Source organism: Mustelus asterias, chromosome 5 (genome assembly GCF_964213995.1).
Source record: "Mustelus asterias chromosome 5, sMusAst1.hap1.1, whole genome shotgun sequence".
Classification (NCBI taxonomy): domain Eukaryota; kingdom Metazoa; phylum Chordata; class Chondrichthyes; order Carcharhiniformes; family Triakidae; genus Mustelus; species Mustelus asterias.
The window spans coordinates 126,375,599-126,401,978 of NC_135805.1; the positions used below are offsets into that span (position 1 = coordinate 126,375,599).

The 26,380-nt window shown below is 45.8% G+C and overlaps 1 protein-coding gene across 1 annotated transcript in view; it reads right to left on the reverse strand.

The window, feature by feature from the left end:
• Positions 1 to 26,380, reverse strand: part of eys (EGF-like photoreceptor maintenance factor) — a 199,570-nt gene that overhangs the window by 88,005 nt on the left and 85,185 nt on the right. The window contains exon 4 of the mRNA XM_078213594.1: positions 9,981 to 10,163. Coding sequence (XP_078069720.1) covers positions 9,981 to 10,163 — 183 coding nt within the window. The remainder of the gene's footprint in view (positions 1 to 9,980; positions 10,164 to 26,380) is intronic.

Consider the following 26,380-nt stretch of genomic DNA (forward strand, 5'->3'; position numbering starts at 1 on the left):
AGTAGGGTGGTGGAGGCAGACATCGTTTAAGACTTACCTGGATAGTCACATGAGCAGTCTGGGAATGGAGGGATACAAACGATTGGTCTAGTTGGACCAAGGAGCGGCACAGGCTTGGAGGGCCGAAGGGCCTGTTTCCTGTGCTGTACTGTTCTTTGTTCTTTGATCCCTGAGGCACACCACTGGTTGGAGAAACTTGGTTTGTTCTCACTGGAATGATGGAGGTTGAAGGTCAATCTGATAGAAGTCTGCAAGATTATGAGTGGCATGGACAGAGTGGATAGTCAGAAGCTTTTTCCCAGGATGCAAGAGTCAATTACTCGGGGGCATAAGTTTAAGGTGCGAGGGGCAAGGATTACAGGAGATGTATGAGGCAAGTTTTTTACATAGAGGGTGGTGGGTGCCTGGGACTCGCTGCCAGGGGAGGTCGTGGAAGCAGATATGATAGTGGCTTTTAAGGGGCGTCTGGACAAATACGTGAATAAGATGGGAATAGAGGGATATGATCCCCGGAAGGATAGGGTGTTTTAGTTCACACAGACAGCATCGTCGGTGCAAGCTTGGAGGACCAAAGGGCCTGTTCCAGTGCTGTCATTTTCTTTGTTCAGTGGAGGAGAGTGTGAGGGGAGGACTCTGAGCCAGGCAGTCAGCACCTAACACAGAGCCATAGTCATCAGGCCATGGATTTTTACAGCATGGAAACAGGCCCTTTGGCCCAACTTGTCCATGCCATTCAGTTTTTAACCATTAAGCTAGTCCCAACTGCCTGCGTTTGGCCCATATCACGCTATACTGATCTTACCCACGTAACTGTGTAAATGCTTTTTCATAGAATAGAATCATAGAATCCCTACAATGAAGGAGGCCATTCGGCCCATCAAGACTGCACCGACCACAATCCCACCCAGACCCTATTCCCATAACCCTACATATTTATCCTGATAATCCCCTTGACACTAGGGTCAATTTAGCATGGCCAATCAACCCAACCCGTATATCTTTGGAGTGTGGGAGGAAACTGGAGAACCCGGAGGAAACCCACGCAGACAAGGGGAGAATGTGCAAACTCCACACAGACAGTGACCAAAGGCTGGAATTGAACCTGGGTCCCTGGCGCTGTGAGACATCAGTGCTAATCACTGTGCCACCGTGCCGTCCCGTGTCTTCCTTAAAAGACAAAATTGTACCTGCATCTACTACTATTTCTGGCAGCTCATTCCAGACACTCACCACCCTGTGTGTGAAAAAACTGCCCCTCTGGACCCTTTTGTATCTCTCCCTTCTCACCTTAAACTTATGCCCTCCAGCTTTAGTCTCCCCTACCATTGGGAAAAGATGTTTCTTACCTTATCTATGCCCCTCATTATTTTATAGACCTCTATAAGATCACCCCTAACCTTAGGCGGGATTCTGACTTAGAGCCGTTCAGTCATAATCCCACAGATGGTAACTTCGCTTCATTGGCTCCTAAGCCAAGCACACACACCAAATGTCTGAACCTGCGGTTCCTCTCATACTGAGCAGGATTACTATTGCAACAACACTTTTTATCAGTAGGATAAAAACTAACCTGTTTCACGACAGTCCAATCCCAGCTCACGTTCCCTATTAATGGGTGAACAATTCAACACTTGGTGAATTCTGCTTCACAATGATAGGAAGAACCGACATTGAAGAAGCAATAAGTAACGTCACCATGAATGTTTTGCCGCCACAAGCCAGTTATCCCTGTGGTAACTTTTCTGACATCCCCTGATTAAAACCCAAAGGTCAGCAGGACAGGGAAAGAAGTCCCAGTCTATCCAGCCTCTCCTTATAACTCTAACCATCAAGTCCCGATAGTGTCCTAGTAAATCATGAGCATGCTGATGCCCATGAGCGGTCACGGGCATTCAGCCTCTGATCTTCGGGTAAGTGTTCTCCAAGGCGGCCTTCACGGCACACGACAGCGCAGAGTCGTTGAGCAGAAACTGATAGCCAAGTTCCGCACACATGAGGACGGCCTAAACCGGGATCTTGGGTTTATGTCACACTATCAGTGACCCCCACAGCTTGCCTCCTGGACTTGCAGAATCTCACTGGCTGTCCTGTCTGGAGACAATACACATCTCTTTAACCTGTGCTTAATGCTCCCTCCACTCACATTGTCTGTATCTTTAAGACCTGGTTGGTTGTAGAGATTCGTATTCTATTCAGTATTCTGTAACTTGATTTTGTGTCTCTGTGCCCTGTTTGAGAGCAGATATCCACTCCATCTGACGAAGGAACAGCGCTCCAAAAGCTAATGGCATTTGCTACCAAATAAACCTGTTGGACTTTAACCTGGTGTTGTTAAAACTCTTACTGTAATTGCAACAACACATCCCTGTTCCTGTACTCAAAACCTCTCGCAATGAAGGCCCACATGCCATTTGTCTTCTTTACCACCTGCATGCTTACCTGCAGCGACTGATGCACAAGGACACCCACTGCACATTCCCCTCTCCCAAATTGCAGCCATTCAAGCAGTCATCTGCCTTCTTGTTTTTGCTTCCAAAGTGAATAACCTCACATTTATCCAAATAATATTGCATCTGCCATTGATTTGCCCACACACCCAACCTGTCCAGATCATTCTGCAGCATCCCTGCATCCTTGGTGTCAAGTAACTTCAAGTTCACCTTCCCTCAACTTGGTATTATCTGCAAACTTTGAGATGTTACATTTTGTTCCTTCATCTAAATCATTAATATATATTGTGAATAGCTGGGGTCCCAACAGCAATCCCTGTGGCACCCCATTAGTCCGAAAGTGATCCCTCACTAATACTCACTAACATCACAAGAGAAACATAGGTTAATTCATTGGTGAGAAACTGTTGTTCGGGAGGGTCATCAAGTAGTTGAGAATTTGAAAATCAGATTATTTTTAAAAGAAGTAGTTACTGACCTTTAATTAAGAAACACAAGCAATAGGGAAATTAGTTAAGTTGAGGCAAGGTAAAATAAAGTTGCATAAGTAAAATAAGTAAATAAGTAAAATAAAGTTAATGTGAGGGAAGTAATGTGCGGCACGGTAGCACAGTGGTTAGCACTGCTGCTTCACAGCTCCAAGGACCTGGGTTCGATTCCCAGCTTGGGTCACTGTCTGTGTGGAGTTTGCACATTCTCCTCATGTCTGCGTGGGTTTCCTCCGGGTGCTCTGGTTTCCTCCCACAGTCCAAAGATGTGCGGGTTTGGTTGATTGGCCATGCTAAAATTGCCCCTTAGTGTCCTGAGATGCGTAGGTTAGAGGGATTAGCGGGTAAATATGTGGGGATAAGGGGGTAGGGCCTGGGTGGGATTGTGGTCGGTGCAGACTCGATGGGCCAAATGGCCTCTTTCTGCACTGTAGGATTTCTATGATTCTATGCAAATTGAAGCCATGACAGGCAATTGTGCGGAACACATGTCTTGTAATACATGGGAAGCCATGGACATTTTTGGTATCTTATATGATCACTGTGCAGGAAATGTCACCAGCTGCAGAACCGTGAGCTCTGGGTTTTGGAACGCGAGTGGCAGTGGTAATGTGGTGCATCCATGAGGCGAGGAGCTGCATGGATAGCACGTTCGGAGAAGTGGTTGCACCACAGTTTAGGAGCCTGGAGGCAGAAAGGGAATAAGAACATAAGAACATAAGAAATAGGAGCAGGAGTAGGCCATCTAGCCCCTCGAGCCTGCCCCGCCATTCAATAAGATCATGGCTGATCTGACGTGGATCAGTACCACTTACCCGCCTGATCCCCATAACCCTTAATTCCCTTACCGCTCAGGAATCCATCCATCCGCGCTTTAAACATATTCAGCGAGGTAGCCTCCACCACCTCAGTGGGCAGAGAATTCCAGAGATTCACCACCCTCTGGGAGAAGAAGTTCCTCCTCAACTCTGTCTTAAACCGACCCCCCTTTATTTTGAGGCTGTGTCCTCTAGTTTTAACTTCCTTACTAAGTGGAAAGAATCTCTCCGCCTCCACCCTATCCAGCCCCCGCATTATCTTATAAGTCTCCATAAGATCCCCCCTCATCCTTCTAAACTCCAACGAGTACAAACCCAATCTCCTCAGCCTCTCCTCATAATCCAAACCCCTCATCTCCGGTATCAACCTGGTGAACCTTCTCTGCACTCCCTCCAATGCCAATATATCCTTCCTCATATAAGGGGACCAATACTGCACACAGTATTCCAGCTGCGGCCTCACCAATGCCCTGTACAGGTGCATCAAGATATATATATTTTATATTCTATCCCCCTCGCAATATAGGCCAACATCCCATTTGCCTTCTTGATCACCTGTTGTACCTGCAGACTGGGCTTTTGCGTCTCATGCACAAGGACCCCCAGGTCCCTTTGCACGGTAGCATGTTTTAATTTGTTTCCATTGAGATAGTAATCCCATTTGTAATTATTTCCTCCAAAGTGTATAACCTCGCATTTATTGGGTGACTTCCCGGCTGCCCAAGAAAACTAGGCAGGTAGTGCAGGAACCCCCGGGGGTCCTGCTCACCAACTGGTTTTCTGCTGTGGATATCAGCAAGGGCGTTGATTCCTTGGAGGAGTGCAATCAGAGCCATGTTTGTGGCACCACAGGCAGCTTTGCTGTATAGGAGGGGAGAAAGAAGAGCTGAAGGGCAATTGTGATAGAGGATTTGTTAGTTAGGGCAACAGACAGGTGTTTCTGTGACCATAGGCATGACTCTGGGATGGTGTGTTCCCTCCTTGGTGCCAGGATCAGGGATGTCAAGGAGCAGCTGCAGGATATTTTTCTGGGGAAGGGTGATCAGTCAGAGGTCATGATCCACATTGGTACCAATAACTTGAGTTGGAAAGAGGATGAGATCCTGAAAGTAGATTTTAGGGAGCTCGGAAGGAGTTTGAAAAGGAATAATCACAGGATTTCTCCCAGTTTAATTAAAGATGTTTGACAAATATATTAAGAGCAAGAGAATAAAGAAAAGATCGGGCCCATCAGAGGTGTTCATGGGAACTTGTGGGTTGATTCAGAAGATGTGGACAGGGTTCTCAATGAGTACTTTGTACTTTGTACTCATTTCTCAATGAGCCTTCACTAAGGGGATGATGTAAACATTCTCGGTAAAGAGGAGTGTGAAATATTAGATACAATAAGCTTAGTGAGACAGGAAGTGCTGGAGGGATGGACATCTTTGAAGGTGGATAAATCACCAGGGCTAGATGGATTGAATTCCAAGCTGTGAAAGGAAGCCAGGGAAGAAAAAGCAGATGTACCTGGATCTACTCTTGAAGTGCTGTTAGCTGCAGGTCTACAGACCAGGTGCTGGAAGATGAGATTAGAATGGGCGTCTAGTTTTTGCTTATTTTTCTTTTTAGGCTGGTGCAGACATGATGGGCAAAATGACCTCTTTCTGTGCAGTAACTTTTCTGTTTCTGTGCTTCAATCTACCATCTTATTCATTTCAATTTCCTGACTCAAGGCTAAAAATAATCAGATTTATTACTTTGTTAGGATTGAGATCCACAACAGCACCATCGAATGACTTGTTAAAACAACATTGAATAAGTAAAAGTCTTCAGTCCATTCCTTTCTGAGGTCTGGAATGATGTAGCTTAAGAGGAGGGCATTCAGCATTTCAGATGGCTCTATCCACTTTGCCCCACTCTCCTGTTCTTTACTCATAGCCCTGCACTTTCCTCCTGTTTCAATATTTATCCAGTTCCCTGTTGAAAGATCCTCCTGAATCTGCTTCCTTCACCCTTTCCGCACAGCATCTCAGATCATAACAACTTGTGTATTTTCAAAAAGGTTCTCCAAATTTAGTCTCTGGTTCTTTCGCCAATTATCATCAATGCGTATCATCTGATAACCGACCCGGCAGAATGTGAAAACAGTTTCTCTGGATTCACTTTCAGTAAAACCTCCCAATTTAGGTATAGTTTTGTTTCATCGAAAAATCAAATGGGTTGAAGGAAGCTCTGTGCATATCTAGGTAAAGTAAGAAACCTTGGGCTTGATCTTCAAATTGGTTAGGCAGGCGGATGGGCAATTGGTAGTGTGCCAGTTTGCCACCAGGGTCTGACTCCATGGTGCCATTTTGAACTCAGGTATCTCGGAATAGGATTGGCTACCTGCTGGGGAGTGTTGGCCAGCCAATTCGGTCCAATTATTGGTCATTAAGGGGCTGACAGGAACATTCAGCTGACAGTGTGGGACCATGTCCAGGCCAATGGGGTGAATTAAGGGTAGGAACGGAGAGGGGGGAGGGGGCACAGCAGCTGTGGCTGCACCAAACTGCTGGCCACCCCCAAGAAGAGTTGTCCCTCCATGGTCAAACACAAAAATGCATCGAACATCACTTGACGCTCACAAACTCAATATTTAGATTGACAGTTGACACCTAGGTCTTAAAATCACTGAGTGATGGAGGGTGCCCCATTGGCCCTCCAGTGTCGGGAGCCCACCCACTGTCAGTGGTTAAATGGCCAGCCCGCTCCCTCGCCATTAATTGGTTGAAAATTTGAAAATTACAATGGGTGTAAGAAGGCCAGGTTTAGCTTAGTTGGCTGGACAGTTGGTTTGTGATGCAAAGCAATGCCAACAGCTTGGGTTCAATTCCCATATTGACTGAGGTTAATCACCTTGCCTGAGGTTATAGGGCGCAGTAAGAAGTCTCACAACACCAGTTAAAGTCCAACAGGTTTATTTGGTAGCACAAGCCACAAGCTTTCAGAGCACTGCCACAGTGCTGCCTCACAGCAGCAGGAACCCGGGTTCAATTCCGGCCTTGGGTGACTGTCTGTGTGGGGTTTGCACATTCTCCCTGTATCTGTATGGCTTTCCTTCAGGTGCTCTGGTTTACCTCTCACACTCCAAAGATGTGCAGGTTGAGTGGATTAGCCAAGGTAAATTGCCCATTAGTGTCAGGGGCATTATCAGGGTAAATATGTGGGGTTACAGGGATAGAGTCTGGCTGAAATTGTTGTTGGAGCAGGCACCTTCTGCACTGTAGGGATTCTATGACTCCATGTGGGAGTTGGAACCCAGAATTAATCCCTGTAGTTCCAATTCCCCATCCCTGACTGAGAATCCGATACTCTGAGCAGGATTTGATGGCCCCTTCTGCCAGCTGGTAGCCTACCAAAGTCAATGGACCTTTGAATGGTTCCCGCAATTTGTTGCCCTGTCCTGCCATGAGTCCATAAAATCCCACCTCTTGAAATGCAGACAAGTGGTATTTGAATATTTGTGTCAGTGGTATGCCTGTCACTCCAATGGGATTCAACAATATAATTGCAACACCTTCGAAGTTATATTCACCTCCAAGTTTTTGCCCAGCAAATGGATAGAATGTGGAACTCACTGTCACAAGGAGCAATGGTGGCAAATGACACTGATGCATTGAAGAAGGGAAGACTCGGAAAACATGATCTGAAAACAGAACTGAATGGAAAGTTGCACTTTCAGGGTAATGAGTTAATGGATATGTTAATGAGACCGTAATACTATTAATGGCGTATTGGGGAAAGGAAAAAATTCGAGTAGGTTAGAGAAGATTTTAAACCATTAGGCACTTAAGACACTGACAGAACTACTAGCATTGAGTTAAGTGACTCTAAATCAGATTTATAAGTTAACAAGAGAATAGTTTATACACATGTGAATGCAGTAAGAGATTTAAAACAAGTGATTATGATTTAAATGCACATTTTGATATTTTAAATGTATTAACTCGAGTGATTTTATAGAGTGACTGTGCATTTTAGTCAAGAACAAGTTGCTGCAAGGCCTGATGGTACGGGGACTTTCAGACAGAACCACATTCTTAGGAACAATGAAACAAAAATGTGCAAGTTCTTATCACCGAGAATTGCTTGCAGTAAGGTTCTCAGGGCTGCTTATGAATAGAGTTATTCACTATCCAGATAAGACAATGCCTTCTCAGATGTGAGAATGTGTATTAGTCTGATTTGGCCAGTGACGTGGGGGAAAATGGGAATATTAACTTTGACCTCAGCATCTGGGGTTGCTAAGCAATAGAGGACATTGAGTTAGTAATAGGGAGAGGTAAAATCCGGATTCTACGGACCGATGAAATCCCATCATGTCAGAGGGTAAAATGCAATTGGCTAAAGTATGAGATAGATGTTATTAATGATTGAAGTGTATTGAAGGTGATTGATTCAAAGCTAATAAAAGATGGGTGAATTTGATAAGAAAAATGTATAACTGATCGATCCTAAACTGTATATGTCAGAGTTTATTGTAGATGTCAGGCTGCTCTATGTCTGAGGGGCCTAGGACTCTTCAATAATCTCTCTCTGCGACTCGCTAGTCAAATAAAAAATACATCTTTAAACTGGGACACTGGCCTTCGCGAGTCTGTCTTGGCTGAAGTTCCGGTGATACCCAGCCACCTTGCAAACCCCGCTAACATGATGTAACTGTGACATTAGTAAACAGATGACCAAAGGCTCCAGGGGAGCTAAAGAACAAAACAGTCTGTGTCCTGAATACCATCAGTTTATCCTGTGGCCTTTGTAAATAGTTAAGAAAAAGGTTGAAGTTAAAGTATGCAGACATTCTCAAGCCTATCAAAGGGAAGCAAAACCTCACCAAGGTTGAGTAAGGCTAAAACAAAACTTCTAAAACCACACTAACGCTTGGCAACAGAAACAAAACAATGCGATAATAAATGAAAACAAATGCTGCAAAATACTGGCTACATGTGTGGAGAGAGAAGCAGAATTAACACTTGGGCTCGAATGTTACCGTCCTGCCCGCCACAGGAATCTGAGTGGGCAAGGGGCGGACTGTGGAGGTTTGATTGGAGCACAAACACCAGCAGGGACCAGTTGGGCTGAATGTTTTTGTGCTGTACACTCTGCAACTGTAAAATATAACATGCACTTAATTGCATGGCAACCGAGAAAACCACCATTGCTGGGTCAATATCTCGACAAATCCCGCCCTAACACCTTCCTAACAGAACGGTCACCACAAAGTCCACATTAATTTGAGGAGTTCACCCCACCTTCCCAAGGCAAAAGGCAACTTGTCAGCTCACTCATTTCACGCAAAGAGAACTGGAAACAGGAATCAAACTTCTAACTTGCTGGTTTCCCTGATAGACCATAAGACATTGGAGCAGAATTAGGCCACTCGGCCCATCGCATCTGCTCCACCATTCAATCATGGCTGATATTTTTCTCACCCCGATTCTCCTGTCTTTTCCCCATAACACCTGATCCCCTTATTAATCAAGAACATATCTATCTCTGTCATAAAGACACTCAATGACCTGGCCTCCAGAGCCTTCTGCGGCAAAGAGTTCCACAGATTCACCACTCTCTGGCTGAAGAAATTCCTCCTCATCTCTGTTTCAAAGAATTGTCCCTTTAGTCTGAGGTTGTGTCCTCTGGTTTTAGTTTTCCTACTAGTGGAAGCATCCTTTCCATATCCACTCGATCCAGGCCTCGCAGTATCCTGTAAGTTTCAATAAGATCCCCGCTCATCTTTCTAAACTCCAACGTGGACAGACCCAGAGTCCTCAACTGTTCCTCATACGACAAGCTCTTCATTTCAGGAATCATTCTTGTGACCCTTTCCAAGGCCAGCACTTCCTTCCTTAGATACGGGGCCCAAAACTGCTCACAATACTCCAAATGGGGTCTGACCAGAGCCTTATACAGCCTCAGAAGTACATCCCTGCTCTTGTATTCTAGCTCTCTCGACATGAATGCTAACATTGCATTTGCCTTCCGAACTGCCGACTGAACCTGCACGTTAACCTTAAGAGAATCTTGAACAAGGACTCCCAAGTCCCTTTGTGTTTCTGATTTCCTAAGCATTTCCCCATTTAGAAAATAGTCTATGCCTCCATTCCTCCTTCCAAACTGCTTAACCTCACACTTTTCCACATCGTATTCCATCTGCCACTTCTTTGCCCACTCTCCTAGCCTGTCCAAATCTTTCTGATGGGCCTCACCTTGCCCCTTTTGCCCAGTGAAGAAGATGAGGTTGTCCTTGGTGGCTGAGTCTCGATCTGCCAGGGTAAACTTCAGTCTGAATTCATAGGAGAAGCTGATATTCTGGATGGTCGAGTAGGCCAGAAAGGAGGTAAAACCAAATTCATCCATGCCACTGAAGTGTGGGAGTGTGATGTTCACAGCTGAAAAACAATCCAAAGAACAACATTGATTAAATACACGGATATCTGTGAGAAAGGGTTCACAGTTTTAATGGGTTGTGATAAAGTTGTTTTGTCGCTTATTCTAAAAATAATTCTGCCACTTCCAGAAGATTGGAGGGAAACCTTCCCCAAACTATAAGAAAATGCCACAAAGCACTGACATTAATCATTGCTGATAGTTCCCCCGTCCCAACAATTGGCCTATCTCTCATGAAGAAGAAACGGAATTTGTCAACCTCCCATCTTTCATTCTCTGGAAACCTGAGCTCATCCATACTCTGCTGCCCATGAGCAGAATTTTATGGTCATGTTGTGGTGGGGACAAGGACAGAAAATGTGGCAAGACGTTCAAGAATCCATTGACTTTGGCAGGACTGGAGGAACCCACTGGCAGGAGAGGCTGTAACATACTACCACAAATTTTAATTCCCACCAAGTCCCATTCACTCATCATCCTGTGTTGGCTCCCAGTCTGGCAACATGTTGATTTTAAAGTTCTCGTCCTTGTTTTTAATCCCTCCATGCCTCGCCCCTCCCTATCTCTATAACTTCCTCTAGCTTGACAGCCTTCCGGGATACCTACATTCCTCCAATTCTTACTGCTTCCATGTCTCAAATTCCCATTCTTGCAGGCTCCATAAAATGCCCTGCCCCCACACAATGAAGGATTGGTTAACAGGCAGAAAACAGAGAGTAGGGTCATTCTCACATTAGCAGCTGTGTCTAGTGGGGCACTGCAAGGATCAGTACTTGGGCCCTAGTGTTCACAACATATATCAATGATTTGGATGTGGGGATGAAATGGAATATTTCCAAGTTTTTGGATGATACAAAGCTAGGCGAGAATGCGTGTTGTGAAAAAGATGTGAACTGACCACAGGAGGATTTGAACAGACATAGTGAGTGGGCAAGAACAAGATAGATGGAATACAATTTGGAAAAAGGTGAGGTTATCCACTTTGCTGGAAGGAACAGATGTGCAGAGTATTTTCTAAATAAGAAATTAAAAAGTGTAGATGTACAAAGGGATCTGGGTGTCTTTGTCCATAAGTCACTAAAGGCTAACATGGAGGTGCAGCAAGTTATTAGAAGGCTCATTGAATGTTAGCTTTTGTCACATCTATCATAACAGGATTTGAGCACAGGAGTAGTGAAGTTTTGCTTCAATTGTATAGGAGCTTGGTTAGACTTGGTGTCGCTGGCTGGGCCAGCATTTATTGACGACCATCACTAATTGCCCTTGAATGTCATTTCAGAGGTCATTTAAGAATCAATCACATTGCTGTGGGTCCAGAGTCACATGTAGGCCAGACCAGGTAAGGATGGCAGATTTCCTTCCCTAGAGGGCATGAGTGAACCAGATGCATTTTTTATGACAATTGAAAATGGTCCCATGGTCATCAGTACACTTGTAATCCCAGATTATTGAATTCAAATTCCACCATCTGACATGGTGGGATTTGAACCCGATCCCCAGCATTATCCTGGGTCTCTGGATTTTTTTTATTCATTCGTGGTACATGGGCGTCGTTGGCTGGCCAGCACTTATTGCCCATCCTTAATTGCCCTTGAAAATGAGTGGCTTGCGAGGCCATTTCAGAGGGCAGTTCAGAGTCAACCATATTGCTGTGGCTCTGGAGTCAGATGAAGGCCAGACCAAGTAAGGATGGCAGATTTCCTTCCCTCAAGGTCAAAGGGTTTTTCTGACAATTGACAATTTCATGGTCATGAGTAGATTCTTAATTCCAGATTTTTTTTATTTATTTCAAATTTCACCATGCTGTGGTGGGATTCAAACCAAGTCCCCAGAGCATTAACTAAATTTCAGGATTAATAATCTGGCGATAATACCACTAGGCCATCGCCTCCCCTTGTTCCTAGTTCTGACATCACCCTTGTGAATGTTTTCTGCAATTTGAGCCCACACATTTGACTCAGTGCTGAGATACTTAAGATGGTTATTTAATGCTGATGTCACTTCCTTATTCTTGACACAGATGAGAACAATGCTGATATATTCCTGCGCATTTGCCATTGCCATTGTGACATTTCAGTTACTTTTTATAATTAAATATAGGAATGAAGTATTGTTTGGAAATCTTGATGACAAGGCGTTAAAGGATGAGTGTTGGCTCCTGGGAGGAGTCATATTGAAATGGGACGATTCTTTCAAAAGCTCGTGTTTAAATCAGGAGGAGAATCTCAGTGTCACTTCTTATCTGAGGATGAATTACATTGAAGAGTTTTCAGAGAGAACCAAAGGAGGGTGAACTCACCATGCAGAAAATTAACTTTGTTCACTGAACTGAAAGGTTTGTAACCTCAATCAGAAGCCATAGTCACAACCAAAACTGTGGACTTTTGCACTGTACTTAGATTAATAGATTATACTTTCAGTGTTAGGTTTCAACCTGTGCACAATCCAAAAGGATAATGAGCAAAAGTACAAATCAAAATTAAAATGAAATCCATTCAATTTTCAACCTTTGGGCTATCCAAATTTTAATGAGAGAATTATATCATTCAGGGTGGACCTGCTCTCCCATCCAGAGTGGACCTGTTCTTCTCAAGCAACTGAAATCAAGGCCGCGATTCTCCCATCGCGACCTGCAACTTTTCTGTCGCGTTGCGGTGGGAGATGCGTGTCACTGGCTTTGAACAGAGATTTGCGCATGGGCTGGGAATGCATGCGCGCATCTCCCAGAGCCGACGAACAGTCACCGGTCAGATCACGCTGGAAACCAGCAGGAAGGCAGGTAAGTAATTTAAATCTGTTTTTAATATGTTTATTAGTACATTATGGGAGCTTTCAGGTCCTGATTGAATTTCCCACGCCGCCAGGAGTACTTCATTCCAGCGGGATTCAGAGGAGCTCCACACACTCGGGGAACTAGCGGGAGACCCCGCTGGAATGAAGGGGGGGCAATCGGGCCTCCAAAGGGTCGGATGGCAGGGGGGTGATGCCCCCTGGGCATGGACACCCTGGCAGTGCCAGCCTGTGCCCCATGGCAGTGCCCATCGGGCAGTGTCAAAGGGGAGGGGCCCATTGTGGGCAGGGCCCAGGTGTGATCGGTGGGGGTGGGGGGTCCCGCTGCCACTCTGCAGACAGGATCGGTCTGGGATGGAGGGAGGGCAGCAATTGGGGCAGGCTGGGAGCCGGGGGTGGTCTGCTGAGGGAGGGGAGGGGGGAGTCTGCCGGGTAAGGGGGCTGTGCATCGGGGCGCTCCGGGACAGGGGAGGGGGTCAGGGCTGGCCCAGGAATTGCTGTGGGGGCCGCAATCGGGCCGTGGGGGGGCTGGAGGGGCAGCACTGCGGTGGTCCCAGGCTGGCCAGTGATCGGGCTGGCCAGCAAACAAGGAGTCTGACAGATCAGGACCACTGAGCATGTGCATAGTTCCAGAACTGTCAAACTCCAGTGCGAATAGGCCCCGCCCCACTGGGTTTTTAATGAGATTCACTCTCTGCAGTGCACAAAGTGCGGAGATTAGGCTGAGAAACTGAACTGAAAAAACAGTCGGGATTTAGAACAGTTCTCCCACCAGTTCAGCACTTTTGGGAGAATCTCAGCCCAAGTTGCAAAATATTGCATCTCTCTGGCTGGAGAACTAGATTGGGCTTTCAATAGAAATAGAGAAGAGAAATATATGCTTGGTTTGAGGGAGCAGGCCACACATCTGCACTAAATCCACAGAGCAGAGCAGCATGTGATTAACTCTTGACTACCCTCGAAGGTGGCTCAGTAAGGCACTCAGTTGTATCGAAATGCTAGAAATCTCACCGTTTCTTTCTGAGGGTAATTGAGAATGGTCAATGAATTCCAGCCTTGGAGTGACACCCACAACCCAAGGATAAAGTTGCTAGCCTTCGAGGAAGTCTTGGTGTCTCAAAGCACGGAAGTTTAATTGCCAGGACACTGCTGGAAGCAACCCAGGACAAAAATCATTGGTGTGTTTAGAAAAACACTCTATTAGTTGTGAAAGTATTGAGCAGCGATTCTTCCAGCTGGAAGACGTCTGCAGAGGCTGTGTAGAGGGCTTCCTGCTGGGCACCACGGCCTCCGCGCATCTCCAGCCGCCGGATTTTTGGCATCATCAGCTCTGCGTCAGAAATGAGTGCAGAGCTGAATAAACTATCTAAACCATGTTTTACATATCATTAGCGGGGCCGGGACTGAGCTGGCAGCCCGACCCTGCTGGATTGAAGGGAAGCCATGGAGGGTCCCCAGGAGATAGGGCCCCCAGGCATTGCCAGCTTAGCAGTGCCAGCCTGGCCCTGGCACTGCTGAAGGGGCAAAGTGGCAATGCCCAGAGGAAGCTTGGCACTGCCCACCAGGCATCGGGCAGTGCCAAGGGGGCAGGATCAGGGCGATCGGTGGTGGCCATCGGGGTTGGTGGGGGGAGGGGAAGAGATCAAGGTGGGCCGGTCAAGCTGGCCAGCAATCGCGAGGTTGCCAGTGCGAGGTTACTGCGCATGCACCGATCTCCGCGCTGATCGGCGCATGCGCAGTGGCCCGCTCAGCACTGTGCTGCCGGCCTCTCCAGCGGGAATAGGTCCCGCCCACAGATTTTCATTGTGATTCACACGAGGGCTCTCTGTGATTAATTTGAGATTCGTTTTGAAAATCCCACTGAAAAAGCCACGGGATTTTCTTCAGTTTTTATGTGAATTCGGCACTTGGAATTTTTTTGGGAGAATTCCACTCTTGGTGAGTGGAAAACAAGGTGTTTGACTAATAGTCAAGAATCATCAAATTGCTTATTGAAGAGCTGGTTTGTTTACCAATTGACATGAGAAGGTAGTGGGCCACAAATATGGAGATTCAGTGGCCAATGGGTGTCTGGGAGGGCGGGGTAGTTGGAGGGACAGATTCATGTTACAAAACCTCTAGGAACAACTTTGAGAGTTGGCAACCATCACCGGGGATGAATTGAAGTAACATACCTCATCATCTCGGTCAGCTTGGAGATCAACACTGAGGGATGTATAAGAAACGTTACAATTTGAAAATGAGTATTCTTATTGAGTTACAGTGTCTTTATGTATAAGGGTCAAAGTTGAGATGGACAACAGGGAAAAAGAGGAGCAGGACACTGTAATCGTTTCACTCAGGGAAGCGTTTGACTGCATGCAGAACCCGTGCTACATGAGCTGAATTGATCCACAAAAACGTCAGCTGTAAAATTTCTCATGTGTCTTTAAATCCCTCCACAACTGTACCTTCCTTTCTTTGTGATACTAAGTGAGAGATAAACAATGGCCAGGAGATCAGAGACAACTCTCCTGCTTGGCTTCAACTCGGTGCTGTGATACACTTCACAGCCACCTGGCAGAGCACACAGGATCTTGATTTAATGACATCCAAAAGATGACACCTCTAACAGTGCAGCTTCCCTCACTACTGCACTGGGTTGTTAGCAAAATGACTTGAACCCACCAACTTCTGACTCAGAGGCAGAAGTATTAAACCATAGCTGCTACCTGGAAATTGGGCAGCAATGCTGTAATATGTACTGTTGTTCCTTCCTGTGTTCTGGAATGGAACACAGTAAGGTAGGGGGTGGACCAGAGATTGAACATGGCTGAGGGCCACGTTCAATCTTAAACTCCAACCCCCTGTTAATAAAAGCCAACACACTATAGGCCTTCTTCACAGCTCTATCCACTTGAGTGGCAACCTTTAGAGATCTGTGGATATGGACCCCAAGATCTCTCTGTTCCTCCACAGTCTTCAGAACCTGGCCTTTGACCCTGTAATCCACATTTAAATTAGTCCTACCAAAATGAATCACCTCACATTTATCAGGGTTAAACTCCATTTGCCATTTTTCAGCCCAGCTTTGCATCCTATCTATGTCTCTTTGCAGCCGACAACAGCCCTCCACCTCATCCACTACTCCACCAATCTTGGTGTCATCAGCAAATTTACTGATCCACCCTTCAGCCCCCTCCTCTAAGTCATTAATAAAAAATCACAAAGAGCAGAGGACCAAGCACTGATCCCTGTGGCACTCCGCTTAGCAACCTGCCTCCAATCTGAAAATTTTCCATCCACCACCACCCTCTGTCTTCGATCAGATAGCCTGTTACCTATCCAATCGACCAACTTTTCCTCTATCCCACACCTCCTCACTTTCATCATAAGCCAATCATGGGGGACCTTATCAAACGCCTTACTAAAATCCATGTATATGACATCAACTGCCCTACCTTCATCAACACACTTAGTTACCTCCTCAAAAAATTCTATCAAATTTGTGAGGCACGACTTGCCCTTCACGAATCCGTGCTGACTATCCCAGATTAATCCGCATCTTTCTAAATGGTCGTAAATCCCATCCCTAAGGACCTTTTCCATCAATTTACCAACCACCGAAATAAGACTAACCGGTCTATAATTACCAGGGTCATTTCTATTCCCTTTCTTAAACAGAGGAACAACATTCGCCATTCTCCAGTCCTCTGGCACCATCCCCGTGGACAGCGAGGACCCAAAGATCAAAGCCAAAGGCTCTGCAATCTCATCCCTTGCCTCCCAAAGAATCCTAGGATATATTTCATCAGGCCCAGGGGACTTATCGACCTTCAGTTTATTCAAAACTGCCAGGACATCCTCCCTCCGAACATCTATTTCCTCCAGCCTATTAGCCTGTAACACCTTCTCTTCCTCAAAAACATGGCAGAAGCCTTAAGAGTATTGATAGGCAGAGAGATCTGGGTGTACAGGTACACAGGTAACTGAAAGTGGCAACGCAAGTGGAGAAGGTAGTCAAGAAGGCATTACGGCATGCTTGCCTTCATCGGCCGGGGCATCGAGTTTAAAAATTGGCAAGTCATGTTGCAGATTTATAGAACCTTGATCAGGCCGCACTTGGACTATAGTGTTCAATTCTGGTCGCCACACTATCAGAAGAATGTGGAGGCTTTGGAGAGGCTACTGAAAAGATTTACAGGATGTTGCCTGGTAAATTAGCTATTGGGAGGGGTTGGTGAAACTTGGTTTGTTCTCACTGGAATGACGGAGGTTGAGGGGCAACCACTATAAGAAGGATAGAGCAAGATTATGAGGGGCGTGGACAGAGTGGATAGTCAGAAGGTTTTTCCCAGGGTGGGAGAGTCAATTACTAGGAGGCATAGGTTTAAGGTGTGATGGGCAAGGTTTAAAGGAGATGTACGAGGCAAGTTTTATACACAGAGGGTGGTGGGTGCCTGGAACTTGCTGCCAGGGGAGGTCGTGGAAGCAGATACGATAGTGACTTTTAAGGGGTGTCTTGACAAATACATGAATAGGATGGGAATGGAGGGATCTGGTCCCTGGAAGGGTAGGGGGTTTTCGTTCAGTCGGGCAGCATGCTTAGTGCAGGCCTGGAGGGTCGGAGGGCCTGTTCCTGTGCTGTAATTTTCTTTGTTCTTTGTATAGCATGCAAGAAACAATACTTTTCACTGTATGCTAATACATGTGACAATAATAAATCAAATCAAATACGCTTTATTTCCTCTGCTGAAGAATTTCTTGACACTGCCTGTATCACTTTTAATCTCTCTCAAGTAGTTGGGCAGCCTTACGTTTAAATGCATCACCCATTATGTGTTTCCAAGGGGTTTTGGGTGTGTTTGTCTGTGGAAGTCATTGCTTCAATATTTAGTACTTCGCATTTTCAATGACCCTTTCTTAGACAATTACGAGTTTTATGAGTTGGATTATAAGAAATGTCTCTCTCTTCACACTCTCCTGGTGGCGATTTATTTATTTCTCACCTTCACCTTGGAATGTGGCCTTGCATTTTTAAGCAATTTGCTCTGTCTCAGTTCAAATTGCAAAAGTTCCAGTCAGTTGGAAATTAAAAAAATCATATTTTCAGTAATAAAGGGGCCTTGTGATAATCCAGAGTTTGAATCTCAGAAAATATGTTGAAGAGGGGCAGAATGTGAAACAAAAGTCAAAATGTATCCAAAAGTCTGTCAGATGAATTGAATAATATTCAGTGAGATGGTCTTTTTTAAAGATTGATGAAAAAGATTTTAAACAACTGGCATGTCAAGGAAACCCAAAGAGAAAATGCTGGAAAATCTCAGCAGGTCTGGCAGCATCTGTAAGGAGAAAAAAGAGCTGACGTTTCGAGCCCAGATGGCCTTTTGTCAAAGCTAAAAGGCATAGAAAGTGGGAGATATTTATACTGCAGGGTGAGAGAATGAAAGATGAGTCATAGCCACAGAAAACAGGGGAAAAGACTGCTAATAGCTATCCACAGAGAGAATAAAGTGAATGGCTAAAAGACAGAGAAGCTAAAATGAAGATGTTGGGACAGAGGAAAATGGATGGGACAGAGGTAAGATTTAGAAAAGGGAAAGCAAAGGGGGAGAAAAGGTAAGAGGAGGAGGATAAAGTAGGGGGAAAGAGTGGGGGGGGGGGGAAGAAAAATGACGAAAGACAATAAAGAAAAAGAAGGTAGAGAACAGTAAAAAAATAAATAAAACAGAATGAAAGCAAAGGGGTTGAAGTGGGGTAGAGCAAATCATCTGAAGTTGTTGAATTTGATGTTGAGACCGGGAGGCTGTAAAGTGCCTCGCCGGAAGATGAGATGCTGTTCCTCCAGTTTGTGTTGAGCTTCACTGGAACATTGCAGCAAGCCAAGGACAGACATGTGGGCATGGGAGCAGGATCATGTGTTAAAATAGCAAGCAACCAGAAGGTCAGGGTCTTGATTGTGCACAGACCGAAGGTGCTCAGCAAAGCGATCACCCAGTCTATGCTTGGTTTCTCCGATATAGAGGAGCAACGAATGCAACAGACCAAATTGAAAGAGGTGCAAGTGAAACGCTGCTTAACCTGGAATGAATGTTTTGGATCTTGGATGGTCAGCATAGAAGAGGTAAAGGGACAGGTGTTACACCTTCTGCGAATGCATGAGTGACAGGCGAGGTTGGGTATAGTGGAAGGGTTATCCTGGAGGGAACAGTCTCTGTGGAATGCTGACAGAGGGAATGAAGAGAAGATATGTTTAGTGGTGGCATCACGCTGGAGTTGGCGAAAATGGCAGAGGATTATGCTTTGCATGTAGAGGCAGGTGGGGTGAAACGTGAGAACAAGGGGGACTCTGTCCTTGTTCTGGGAGGGAGGGGAGGGGGTGAGGGTCGTGGCATGGGAGATGGACCGCACGCTGTTCATAATCCTGTTGACAACTTTTATCCAGTATATGGCATAGAGTCACAGAGTCATAGAGGTTTACAGCATGGAAACAGGCCCTTCGGCCCAACTTGTCCATTCCACCCTTTTTTTAAAAAAAAGCCCCAAGCTAATCCCAATTGCCCGCATTTGGCCCATATTCCTCTTCACCCATCGTACCTATGTAACTATCTAAATGCTTTTTAAAAGATAAAATTCTACCACCCTCTACTACTACCTCTGGTAGCTTGTTCCAGACACTCACCACCCTCTGTGTGAAAAAATTGCTCCTCTGGACACTTTTGTATCTCTCCCCTCTCACCTTAAACCTATGCCCTCTAGTTTTAGACTCCCCTACCTTTGGGAAAAGATATTGGCTATCTAGCTGATCTGTGCCCCTCATTATTTTATAGACCTCTGTAAGGTCACCCCTCAGCCTTCTACACTCCAGAGAAAAAAGTCCCAGTCTATTCAGCCTCTCCTTATAACTTAATCCATCAAGTCCCGGTAGCATCCTAGTAAATCTTTTCTGCACTCTTTCCAGTTTAATAATATCCTTTCTGTAATAGGGTGACCAGAATTGCACACAGCATTCCAAGTGTGGCCTTACCAATGTCTTCAACAAGACGTCCCAACTCCTGTATTCAATGTTCTGACTGATGAAACCAAGCATGCCGAATGCCTTCTTCACCACTCTGTCAGCTGTGACTCCACTTTCAAGGAGCTATGAACATGTACCCCTCAATCTCTTTGTTCTGTAACTCTCCCCAATGCCCTACCATTAACTGAGTAAGTCCTTCCCTGGTTCAATCTACCAAAATGCATTAACTCGCATTTGTCTAAATTAAACTCCATCTGCCATTCGTCAGCCCACTGGCCCAATTGATCAAGATCCCGCTGCAATTAGAATCATAGAAACCCTACAGCACAGAAAGAGGCCATTCGGCCCATCGAGTCTGCACCGACCACAATCCCACCCAGGCCCTACTCCCATACCCCTACATATTTTACCCACTAATCCCTCTAACCTATGCATCTCAGGACACTAAGGGCAATTTTAGCATGGCCAATCAACCTAACCCGCACATCTTTGGACTGTGGGAGGAAACCGGAGCACCCGGAGGAAACCCATGCAGACACGAAGAGAATGTGCAAACTCCACACAGACAGCGACCCAAGCCGGGAATCGAACCCAGGTCTCTGGAGCTGTGAAGCAGCAGTGCTAACCACTGTGCTACCGTGCCACCCCTTGAATTGGAGATAACCTTCCTCACTGTCCACCATGCCACCAATCTTGATGTCATCTGCAAACTTACTAACCATGCCCCCTATATTCTCATCCAAATCATTGATATAAATGACAAATAACAGTGGGCCCAGCACTGATCCCTGAGGCACACCGCTGGTCACAGGCCTCCAGTTTGAAAAACAACTCTCTATTGGCTTCTGTCAAGAAGCCAATTTTGTATCCATTTGGATACCTCACTTTGGATCCCGTGAGATTTAACCTTATGCAAAAACCTACCATGCGGTACCTTGTCAAAGGCCTTGCTAAAGTCCATGTAGACAACGTCAACTGCACTGCCCTCATCTACCTTCTTGGTTACCCCTTTAAAAAACTCAATCAAATCTGTGAGACATGATTTTCCACTCACAAAACCATGCTGACTGTCCCTAATCAGTCCTTGCATCTCTAAATGCCTGTAGATCCTGTCTCTCAAAATACCTTCCAACAATTTACCCACCACAGATGTGAGGCTCACTGGCCTGTAGTTCCCAGGCTTTTCCCTGCAGCCCTTTTTAAACAAAGGCACAACATTTGCCACTCTCCAATCTTCCTTACATGTCAAGGAAATATAGATATCAGGCACCAGTATATCAGCTATTAATTTTCACATGTCAAATATTGACCTTTCAGGAAGCCAAATTACCAGTTGCGGTCCCAGGAAAACAAAGTACTCCATTTGCAGATGACAACCATAAGATATGGTTAGTTTTTGTTCTTTCTCCAAATGCAAAAAAGGTGCACACACTCTTCTAAGTTGCTGAGGAACAACTGTAGATAAAGATAACTGACCCTATCAAGAAATAATTCTATGGAAACCAGGTGCCTATGAGCTAATCAATTAATGTTAGGTTTATTTTTATCAGTATGCTATTCATCAATAAAATTTAAATAAGTAATGTGGAAAGGCTGGATTCCAAATATTGACAACAAGGACATGTAACAAACAAAACTTTGTTCACTCGCTGAGTACCTACTTGCTCATTGTTCCACTGGAGCAAGCTGAGAGGGAGTGATTGGAGGCAGCAGTGCTGGTGAGAGATTAATTGAATTGTTTATTTATTTAATTAGTCAGCTAGTGTGTGTTTTTTTTTGGCCTTTACTTTTGCAGTAGAATTTTAAGTTTAAAGTGAAAACTGGAAGTGGGCTGCTAAGGAGTCTGGGAAGGGTTTTTTAAGCGCGTGAAGTATAAAAGGTAGGCTGCAGTATACAGCGGGCAGCGTCGGGAGTGGGCAGTGGAGTGAGTGGGAAGCAGAGTGTGAGCTAAAAGGCTTTGGCTCACAGGGCTTGAATGAGTGGGAAGCAGAGTGTGAGCTATAAGGCTTTGGCTCACAGGGCTTGAGTGAGTGGGAAGCAGAGTGTGAGCTATAAGGCTTTGGCTCACAGGGCTGAGGCAGTACGGGCGAGCAGAGGTGAGTTTAAATTCATTTCTGCACTTTCTACCTGGCACTGGCAAGGTATCTAGAGGGGATGGGTGTGCAGGCAGTGCTATGTTCCTCTTGCACTATGTTTGAGGTGAGGGACGACGACAGTGTCCCTGCTGATTACATCTGTGGGAAGTGCACCCATCTGCAGCTCCTCCAAAACCGTGTTAGGGAACTGGAGCTGGAGTTGGATGAACTTAGGATCATTAGGGACGCAGAGGTGGCCATAGACAGAAGCTTTAGGAATACGGTTACTCCGAGGAATGAAAACAGATGGATGATGGTGAGAGGGGCTGGGAGGAAGCAGTCCGAGCAGGGTGGTCGTTCCCCTTAGCAACAAGTATTCCGCTTTGGATACGGTTGAGGGGGATGACATACCAGTGGTGAGCCGCAGTGAGAGGATCTCCAGCACTGTGTCCGTCTCTGTGGCTCGGGAGGGTAAGGGGCAGAGCGGGACGGCAATAGTTACTGGGGACTCGTTAGTTAGAGGGATAGATAGGAGGTTCTGTGGCAGCAAAAGAGACTCACGGATGGTATGTTGCCTACCGAATGTCAAGGTCCGTGACGTCTCGGACTGTGTTTTCCGGATTCTGAAGGGGAAGGGGAAACAGTCACAAGTCGTGGTACACATTGGTACCAATGACATAGGTAAGAGAAGGGACGGGGATTTAAAGCAGGAATTTCTGGAGCTGGGCTGGAAGCTGAGAGCCAAGACAAAACATGTGGTCATCTCTGGTACGTTGCTGGTGCCACGTGATAGCGAGTTGAGGAACAGGGAGAGAGTGCAGTTAAACATGTGGTTGCAGGGATGGTGTAGGAGGGAGGGTTTCAGATACGTGGATAATTGGAACACGTTCTGGGGAAGGTGGGACCTGTACAAACAGGACGGGGTGCACCTGAACCAGAGGGGCACCAATATCCTAGGAGGGAAATTTGTTACGGCTCTTCAGGGTGGTTTAAACTAATTTGTCAGGGGAGTGGGAAAAGGAGTTGTACTCCAGAAGTCAGTGAGGGTGGTGAGGTATTGGGGAAGGTATCAGGGTCAAGGGTGGGTACCGGTAGACAGGAAGGTGGGTTGAAGTGTGTCTACTTCAATGCAAGGAGCATCCGGAACAAGGTAGATGAACTTGGGGCGTGGATTGGTACTTGGGACTACGATGTTGTGGCCATTACGGAGACGTGGGTAGAACAAGGACAGGAATGGTTGTTGGACGTTCCGGGGTATAGATGTTTCACTAAGTGTAGGGAAGCTGGTAAAAGAGGTGGAGGAGTGGCATTGTTAATCAAGGATAGTTTAACGGCTGCGGAAAGGCACTTCGAGGGGGATCTGCACACTGAGGTAATATGGGCTGAGGTTAGAAATAGGAAAGGAGCGGTCACGTTGTTAGGAGTTTACTATAGGCCCCCAAATAGTAATAGAGATGTGGAGGAAGAAATTGCTAAGCAGATTATGGATATGTGTGGGGGTCACAGGGTAGTTGTCATGGGGGACTTTAACTTTCCAAATACTGATTGGAGCCTTTGTAGGTCAAATAGTTCGGATGGGGCAGTTTTTGTGCAGTGTGTGCAGGAGGGTTTCCTGGCACAATATGTGGATAGACCGACAAGAGGTGAGGCAACATTGGATTTGGTACTGGGAAATGAACTGGGCCAAGTGTTAGATTTGGTTGTGGGAGAGCACTTTGGAGATAGTGACCACAATTCGGTGTCTTTTGTTATTGCAATGGAGAGGGATAGGGCAGGGCAAGGTTTACAATTGGGGGAGAGGTAATTATGATGCGATTAGGCAAGAATTAGGGGGCATAAGTTGGGAACAGAAACTGTCAGAGAAAGGAACTGATGAAAAGTGGAACTTTTTCAAGGAACAAATACTGGATGTCCTTGATAGGTATGTCCCTGTCAGGCAGGGAGGAAATGGCTGAGTGAGGGAACCGTGGTTCACGAAAGAGGTGGAATGTCTTGTGAAAAGGAAGAGGGAAGCTTATGTAGGGATGAGGAAACAAGGTTCAGATGGCTCGATTGAGGGTTACAAGTTAGCAAGGAATGAGCTGAAAAAGGGGCTTAGGAGAGTGAGGAGGGGACACGAGAACTCCTTGGCGGGTCGGATCAAGGAAAACCCCAAGGCTTTTTACTCTTATGTGAGGAATAAAAGAATGACCAGGGTGAGGTTAGGGCCGGTCAAGGACGGTAGTGGGAACTTGTGTATGGAGTCAGTAGAGATAGGCGAGGTGATGAATGAATACTTTTCTTCAGTGTTCACCAAGGAGAGGGGCCATGTTTTTGAGGAAGAGAAGGTGTTACAGGCTCATAGGCTGGAGGAAATAGATGTTCGAAGGGAGGATGTCTTGGCAGTTTTGAATAAACTGAAGGTCGATAAGTCCCCTGGGCCTGATGAAATGTATCCTAGGATTCTTTGGGAGGCAAGGGATGAGATTGCAGAGCCTTTGGCTTTGATCTTTGGGTCCTCGCTGTCCACGGGGATGGTGCCAGAAGACTGGAGAATGGCGAATGTTGTTTCTCTGTTTAAGAAAGGGAATAGAAATGACCCTGGTAATTATAGACCGGTTAGTCTTACTTCGGTGGTTGGTAAATTGATGGAAAAGGTCCTTAGAGATGGGATTTACGACCATTTAGAAAGATGCGGATTAATCCGGGATAGTAAGCACGGATTCGTGAAGGGCAAGTCGTGCCTCACAAAGTTGATAGAATTTTTTGAGGAGGTAACTAAGTGTGTTGATGAAGGTAGGGCAGTTGATGTCATATACATGGATTTTAGTAAGGCGTTTGATAAGGTCCCCCATGGTCGGCTTATGATGAAAGTGAGGAGGTGTGGGATAGAGTGAAAGTTGGCCGATTGGATAGGTAACTGGCTGTCTGATCGAAGACAGAGGGTGGTGGTGGATGGAAAATTTTCAGATTGGAGGCAGGTTGCTAGCGGAGTGCCACAGGGATCAGTGCTTGGTCCTCTGCTCTTTGTGATTTTTATTAATGACTTGGAGGAGGGGGCTGAAGGGTGGATCAGTAAATTTGCTGATGACACCAAGATTGGTGGAGTAGTGGATGAGGTGGAGGGCTGTTGTAGGCTGCAAAGAGACATAGATAGGATGCAAAGCTGGGCTGAAAAATGGCAAATGGAATTTAACCCTGATAAATGTGAGGTGATTCATTTTGGTAGGACTAATTTAAATGTGGATTACAGGGTCAAAAGTAGGGTTCTGAAGACTGTGGAGGAACAGAGAGATCTTGGGGTTCATATCCACAGATCTCTGAAGGTTGCCACTCAGTGTGTTAGCTTTTATTAACAGGGTGTTGGAGTTTAAGAGCCGTGGGGTTATGCTGCAACTGTACAGGACCTTGGTGAGACCACATTTGGAATATTGTGTGCAGTTCTGGTCACCTCACTATAAGAAGGATGTGGAAGCGCTGGAAAGAGTGCAGAGGAGATTTACCAGGATGCTGCCTGGTTTGGAGGGTAGGTCTTATGAGGAAAGGTTGAGGGAGCTAGGGCTGTTCTCTCTGGAGCGGAGGAGGCTGAGGTGAGACTTAATAGAGGTTTATAAAATGATGAAGGGGATAGATAGAGTGAACGTTCAAAGACTATTTCCTCGGGTGGATGGAGCTATTACAAGGGGGCATAACTATAGGGTTCGTGATGGGAGATACAGGAAGGATATCAGAGGTAGGTTCTTTACGCAGAGAGTGGTTGGGGTGTGGAATGGACTGCCTGCAGTGATAGTGGAGTCAGACACTTTAGGAACATTTAAGCGGTTATTGGATAGGCACATGGAGCACACCAGGATGATAGGGAGTGGGATAGCTTGATCTTGTTTTCAGATAAAGCTCGGCACAACATCGTGGGCCGAAGGGCCTGTTCTGTGCTGTACTGTTCTATGTTCTATGTTCTACTCTATGCTTGTCCTCCGCCCGCGCTCCCAGGGAGACCTCATGATCCCTCATACTTGACACTTCTTGTAGCCATGTCATCGCAACATCACATTACTACTCATTCAACAAAGAGCATAAAGTTGAAGAAGATAATCAATTTATTTATTGTTCCGATTTGTCCATTCTTCTCCTTAGGACACTGCTTCTGGATGGAGTTCAGTTCCTAGTATCTGGCTACCATTGGATACTTCATCCAACTAGCCATTTCTTGTATGTGGCATCAGTGAATTCCTAGAATCATAGAATCCCTACAGTGCAGAAGGAGGTCATATCGGCCCATTGAGTCTGCCCCAACCACAATCCCACCCAGGCCCTATTCCCATCACCCCACATGTTTACCCTGCTAATCCCCAATCAATCTAACCTGCACATCTTTGGA